General features: G+C 44.6%; 1 protein-coding gene across 1 annotated transcript in view; it reads right to left on the bottom strand.

The window, feature by feature from the left end:
- Window positions 1–7,143, bottom strand: part of LOC133647174 (SH3 and multiple ankyrin repeat domains protein 3-like) — a 122,689-nt gene extending 115,546 nt beyond the window's left edge. Inside the window, exons 1-6 of the mRNA XM_062043316.1 lie at window positions 7,107–7,143; window positions 6,900–7,051; window positions 3,517–3,684; window positions 3,325–3,441; window positions 446–523; window positions 45–111 (exon numbers count right to left, since the gene is read on the bottom strand). Coding sequence (XP_061899300.1) covers window positions 45–111; window positions 446–523; window positions 3,325–3,441; window positions 3,517–3,684; window positions 6,900–7,051; window positions 7,107–7,143 — 619 coding nt within the window. The remainder of the gene's footprint in view (window positions 1–44; window positions 112–445; window positions 524–3,324; window positions 3,442–3,516; window positions 3,685–6,899; window positions 7,052–7,106) is intronic.
- Between the last annotated feature and the right edge of the window lie 538 nt (window positions 7,144–7,681).

Below are 7,681 nucleotides of genomic sequence, written 5' to 3'. Positions count from 1 at the left end.
GGAGTGGTCCTTGAAGCTGTCAATCATGTCAAGTGTCCACTCACCGACATCTGACGCTTTGTGGACCTTGATGATCTCAGCCAGGTCAAAGTTTCCTGCTATGATGGCCACCTGGAGGGGGAGGACAACGTTAGTGCTGCACAGGAAGTGACGTTTTCTCATGTGTGCAGGCAGGAAGTGACGTTTTCTCATGTGTGCAGGCAGGAAGTGACGTTTTCTCATGTGTGCAGGCAGGAAGTGACGTTTCTCATGTGTGCAGGCAGGAAGTGACGTTTTCTCATGTGTGCAGGCAGGAAGTGACGTTTTCTCATGTGTGCAGGCAGGAAGTGACGTTTCTCATGTGTGCAGGCAGGAAGTGACGTTTCTCATGTGTGCAGGCAGGAAGTGACGTTTTCTCATGTGTGCAGGCAGGAAGTGACGTTTCTCAGGCATCTTCAAGGCCTACCTGGAAGGCAGTCTGGCTGTTGTAGTTCCTGATCTCCTTGTCGGCGCCCCGGAAGAGGAGAACCCGAGCACAGCTGTCCTGAATGACAACAAAGTTCTGTTAGAACTGCTGGTGCTTACATGTACAGCACACCTTCTACAGGTCATGTGACTTGTGTTTACACTCCTGCACCTTCTACAAGTCATGTGACTTGTGTTTACACTCCTGCACCTTCTACAAGTCATGTGACTTGTGTTTACCTTGCATCACCTTTGGACTTGCCTCTAGAAATGCTGCATTTGGTATATTGATCTTGGCCATTGGTTCTATTGATCTATGTCACTGGATCTATAGATCTAGGCCACTGGATACATTGATCATGGTCACTGGATATATTGATCTCTGCCACTAGATCTATCCCACTGGATCTATTGATCTTGGTCAGTGGATCTATTGATCCATGCCACTAGATCTATTCCACTGGATCTATCACACACAAGTAAACACGCTGCAGGACAGCTTGTATCACATATGATATCACACACAAGTAAACACGCTGCAGGACTGCTTGTATCGCTTATGATATCACTAAAGTGAACATGCTGCAAGACTGCTTGTATCGCACCCAATATCACACACAAGTAAACACGCTGCAGGACTGCTTGTATCGCTTATGATATCACAAAAGTGAACATGCTGCAAGACTGCTTGTATCGCACATGATATGACACACAAGTAAACACGCTGCAGGACTGCTTGTATCACACACGATGTCACACACAAGTAAGCACGCTGCAGGACTGCTTGTATCGCACCCGATATCACACACAAGTAAACACACTGCAGGACTGCTTGTATCGCTTATGATATCACAAAAGTGAACATCCTGCAAGACTGCTTGTATCGCACATGATATGACACACAAGTAAGCACGCTGCAGGACTGCTTGTATCACACATGATATCACACACAAGTAAGCACGCTGCAGGACCGCTTGTATCGCACATGATATCACACACAAGTAAACACGCTGCAGGACCGCTTGTATCGCACATGATATCACACACAAGTAAACACGCTGCAGGACAGCTTGTATCGCACATGATATCACACACACAAGTAAACACGCTGCAGGACTGCTTGTATCGCACATGATATCACACAAGTAAACACGCTGCAGGACTGCTTGTATCACACACGATATCACACACAAGTAAACACGCTGCAGGACTGCTTGTATCGCACCCGATATCACACACAAGTAAACACACTGCAGGACTGCTTGTATTGCACAGGATATCACAAAAGTGAACATGCTGCAGGACTGCTTGTATCGCACCCGATATCACACACAAGTAAACACGCTGCAGGACTGCTTGTATCGCACATTATATCACAAAAGTGAACATGCTGAAAGACTGCTTGTATCGCACATGATATGACACACAAGTAAACACGCTGCAGGACTGCTTGTGTCACACACGATGTCACACACACAAGTAAACACGCTGCAGGACTGCTTGTATCACACATGATATCACACACACAAGTAAACACGCTGCAGGACTGCTTGTATCACACATAATATCACACACACAAGTAAACATGCTGCAGGACTGCTTGTATCGCACCCAATATCACACACAAGTAAACACGCTGCAGGACTGCTTGTATCGCACATGATATCACAAAAGTGAACATGCTGCAAGACTGCTTGTATCGCACATGATATGACACAAGTAAACACGCTGCAGGACTGCTTGTATCGCTTATGATATCACAAAAGTGAACATCCTGCAAGACTGCTTGTATCGCACATGATATCACACACAAGTAAACACGCTGCAGGATCGCTTGTATCGCACATGATATCACACACACAAGTAAACACGCTGCAGGACTACTTGTATCGCACATGATATCACACACAAGTAAGCACGCTGCAGGACTGCTTGTATCACACATGATATCACACACACAAGTAAACACGCTGCAGGACTGCTTGTATCGCACATGATATCACACACAAGTAAGCACGCTGCAGGACTGCTTGTATCACACATGATATCACACACACAAGTAAACACGCTGCAGGACTGCTTGTATCACACATGATATCACACACACAAGTAAACATGCTGCAGGACTGCTTGTATCGCACCCAATATCACACACAAGTAAACACGCTGCAGGACTGCTTATATCGCTTATGATATCACAAAAGTGAACATGCTGCAAGACTGCTTGTATCCCACATGATATGACACACAAGTAAACACGCTGCAGGACTGCTCGTATCGCACATGATATCACACAAGTTAACACGCTGCAGGACTGCTTGTATCACACACGATGTCACACACAAGTAAGCACGCTGCAGGACTGCTTGTATCGCACATGATATCACACAAGTTAACACGCTGCAGGACTGCTTGTATCACACATGATATCACTCACAAGTAAACACGCTGCAGGACTGCTTGTATCACACATGATATCACTCACAAGTAAACACGCTGCAGGACTGCTTGTATCGCACCCGATATCACACGGGCTTTAATCAACCAAAGTGTAGTAACGAGACACCTCACATTCTCAGTCGCGGTGTTGTAACCATGGCAACAGTAATTCCCCCGACCGACTGAACAAAGTACCGCGGTCATCGCCAACACGGCCAATGAGACACGGAGACGGTCCATTGCCATGGCGACCTCGCATCACCAACTTTTGCCGTCTAATGAAGGGCGGAGCAGCCAGGACGAGGCTCATGTCAGCATCTAGCATGGCGGCTCACGCTCCTGTTTAGTTTGTGCAGGTCGACCCGTGACGACAACAACAACAACAACAACAACAACAACAACAACAACAACAACAACAACAACATATTTGAAAAGTGCTACCTGGTTGTAGAGTGCGCACACATGCAGGGCCGTGTTCCCAGAAGCGTTCTGGGCGCTCATTTCAGCCCCGTAGAAGAGCAGATGTTCCAGGTGCTGCACGTGACCGTAGCGACACGCCTGCAAACCACACCTTTTACTTTAGCGCTTTAGCACCGTCTCCTTCCCAACATTGCTACAGTTTGTCTCCCCCACCTGGTGGATCTCCTGCCAGCCGTTCTCGTCCACGCAGCCCACCTGCGCGTGGTCGTGCAGCAGCAGCTCGCAGCAGTAAGGGTCTCCTCCCACCATGGAGCTGTGGTAGAGAGGAGTCAGACCCCGACTGTCCTTGTAGTCGGGGGACGCACCCAAGTCCAACAGCGTCTGGGGAGGACAACCTGTATTAAATCACCCTCTAATATTGTTCACGTTAGGTGACAGTCGGACGTGTGTCTCAAAGATAGTGAGACATCAACACATTATGAAACACACACAAGTCAGTGTGGAAGATACTGGAGATGGTGCAAAGATAGTGAGACATCAACACATTATGAAACACACACAAGTCAGTGTGGAAGATACTGGAGATGGTGCAAAGATAGTGAGACATCAACACATTATGAAACACACACAAGTCAGTGTGGAAGATACTGGAGATGGTGCAAAGATAGTGAGACATCAACACGTTATGAAACACACACAAGTCAGTGTGGAAGATACTGGAGGTGGTGCAAAGATAGTGAGACATCAACACATTATGAAACACACACAAGTCGGTGTGGAAGATACTACAGATGGTGCAAAGATAGTGAGACGTCAACACATTATGAAACACACACAAGTCAGTGTGGAAGATACTGGAGATGGTGCAAAGATAGTGAGACATCAACACATTATGAAACACACACAAGTCAGTGTGGAAGATACTGGAGATGGTGCAAAGATAGTGAAACATCAACACATTATGAAACACACACAAGTCAGTGTGGAAGATACTGGAGATGGTGCAAAGATAGTGAGACATCAACACATTATGAAACACACACAAGTCAGTGTGGAAGATACTGGAGATGGTGCAAAGATAGTGAGACATCAACACATTATGAAACACACACAAGTCAGTGTGGAAGATACTGGAGATGGTGCAAAGATAGTGAGACATCAACACATTATGAAACACACACAAGTCAGTGTGGAAGATACTGGAGATGGTGCAAAGATAGTGAAACATCAACACATTATGAAACACACACAAGTCAGTGTGGGAGATACTGGAGATGGTGCAAAGATAGTGAGACATCAACACATTATGAAACACACACAAGTCAGTGTGGAAGATACTGGAGATGCAAAGATAGTGAGACGTCAACACATTATGAAACACACACAAGTCAGTGTGGAAGATACAGGAGATGGTGCAAAGATAGTGAGACATCAACACATTATGAAACACACACAAGTCAGTGTGGAAGATACTGGAGATGGTGCAAAGATAGTGAGACATCAACACATTATGAAACACACACAAGTCAGTGTGGAAGATACTAGAGGTGGTGCAAAGATAGTGAGACATCAACACATTATGAAACACACACAAGTCAGTGTGGAAGATACTGGAGGTGGTGCAAAGATAGTGAGACATCAACACATTATGAAACACACACAAGTCAGTGTGGAAGATACTGGAGATGGTGCAAAGATAGTGAAACATCAACACATTATGAAACACACACACAAGTCAGTGTGGAAGATACTGGAGATGGTGCAAAGATAGTGAGACATCAACACATTATGAAACACACACAAGTCAGTGTGGAAGATACTGGAGATGGTGCAAAGATAGTGAAACATCAACACATTATGAAACACACACAAGTCAGTGTGGAAGATACTGGAGGTGGTGCAAAGATAGTGAGACGTCAACACATAATGAAACACACACAAGTCAGTGTGGAAGATACTGGAGGTGGTGCAAAGATAGTGAGACATCAACACATTATGAAACACACACAAGTCAGTGTGGAAGATACTGGAGATGGTGCAAAGATAGTGAGACGTCAACACATTATGAAACACACACAAGTCAGTGTGGAAGATACTGGAGGTGGTGCAAAGATAGTGAGACATCAACACATTATGAAACACACACAAGTCAGTGTGGAAGATACTGGAGATGGTGCAAAGATAGTGAGACATCAACACATTATGAAACACACACAAGTCAGTGTGGAAGATACTGGAGATGGTGCAAAGATAGTGAAACATCAACACATTATGAAACACACACAAGTCAGTGTGGAAGATACTGGACATGGTGCAAAGATAGTGAGACATCAACACATTATGAAACACACACAAGTCAGTGTGGAAGATACTGGAGATGGTGCAAAGATAGTGAAACATCAACACATTAGGAAACACACACAAGTCAGTGTGGAAGATACTGGAGATGGTGCAAAGATAGTGAAACATCAACACATTATGAAACACACACAAGTCAGTGTGGAAGATACTAGAGATGGTGCAAAGACAGGCCGATATTATCGGCCGATAAATGCGTTAAAATGTAATATCGGAAATTATCGGTATCGGTTTTTTTATTATCTGTATCGTTTTTTTAATTTTTATTTTTTTTATTTTTTATTAAATCAACATAAAAAACACAAGATACACTTACAATTAGTGCACCAACCCAAAAAACCTCCCTCCCCCCCATTTCTTTCTGTTATCAATATTCTGGTTCCTACATTATATATCAATATATATCAATACAGTCTGCAAGGGATACAGTCCGTAAGCACACATGATTGTGCGTGCTGCTGCTCCACTAATAGTACTAACCTTTAACAGTTAATTTGACTCATTTTCATTCATTACTAGTTTCTATGTAACTGTTTTTATATTGTTTTACTTTCTTTTTTATTCAAGAAAATGTTTTTAATTTAGTTATCTTATTTTATTGTTTTTTTTTTTTTAAGTACCTTATCTTCACCATACATGGTTGTCCAAATTAGGCATAATAATGTGTTAATTCCACGACTGCATATATCGGTTGATATCGGTATCGGTTGATATCGGTATCGGTGATTAAAGAGTTGGACAATATCGGAATATCGGATATCGGCAAAAAGCCATTATCGGACATCCCTAATATTGTACTATTCCGTGCTGTACTATACTATAGTGTACTGTACTGTTCCGTACTGTACTGTACCGTACTATACTGTATTAAAGTGTACTGTACAATAGTGTATTGTACTGTACTATACTGTACTATAGTGTACTGTACTGTTCTGTACTATACTGTACCGTATTATACTGTACTGTACTATACTATACTATATTGTACTGTACTATACTATGCTGTGCTGTACTGTAGTAGTAGTCATCTTATCATCTCTTTGATCATTATATTGCATCATTGTTGTTGCTGAATGGACTCAAGTGATGAGTCATCCTGTGTTTGGGTTGTGTGTGTGTGTGTGTGTGTGTGTGTGTGTGTGTGTGTGTGTGTGTGTGTGTGTGTGTGTGTGTGTGTGTGTGTGTGTGTGTGTGTGTGTGTGTGTGTGTGTGTGTGTGTGTGTGTGTGTGTGACTCACAATGAGGGCCATGTGGTTCTTGCTCCGCACCGCCTTGTGCAGAGCTGTGATGCCATCTTTGGTCCTGAAGTCCAGATGTGCTCCTCCACTCTTCAGGGCCTTGATGACTTCTGCACATCCCTCCAGCTGTGCAGCCAGGGTCAGAGGGCATTCTGGGAAACACCACAGACATGGTGGTCACCATACTATCTGGTCAAGTAGTCCAGCCAGGGTCAGAGGGCATTCTGGGAAACACCACAGACATGGTGGTCACCATACTATCTGGTCAAGTAGTCCAGCCAGGGTCAGAGGGCATTCTGGGAAACACCACAGACATGGTGGTCACCATACTATCTGGTCAAGTAGTCCAGCCAGGGTCAGAGGGCATTCTGGGAAACACCACAGACATGGTGGTCACCATACTATCTGGTCAAGTAGTCCAGCCAGGGTCAGAGGGCATTCTGGGAAACACCACAGACATGGTGGTCACCATACTATCTGGTCAAGTAGTCCAGCCAGGGTCAGAGGGCATTCTGGGAAACACCACAGACATGGTGGTCACCATACTATCTGGTCAAGTAGTCCAGCCAGGGTCAGAGGGCATTCTGGGAAACACCACAGACATGGTGGTCACCATACTATCTGGTCAAGTAGTCCAGCCAGGGTCAGAAGGCATTCTGGGAAACACCACAGACATGGTGGTCACCATACTATCTGGTCAAGTAGTCCAGCCAGGGTCAGAGGGCATTCTGGGAAACACCACAGACATGGTGGTCACCATACTATCTGGTCAAGTAGTCCAG

This window comes from Entelurus aequoreus, linkage group LG03, assembly GCF_033978785.1.
Source record: "Entelurus aequoreus isolate RoL-2023_Sb linkage group LG03, RoL_Eaeq_v1.1, whole genome shotgun sequence".
NCBI lineage: Eukaryota > Metazoa > Chordata > Actinopteri > Syngnathiformes > Syngnathidae > Entelurus > Entelurus aequoreus.
The sequence above is the reverse complement of the archived record's forward strand: the minus strand, read 5'-3'. Positions and strand labels throughout refer to the sequence as shown.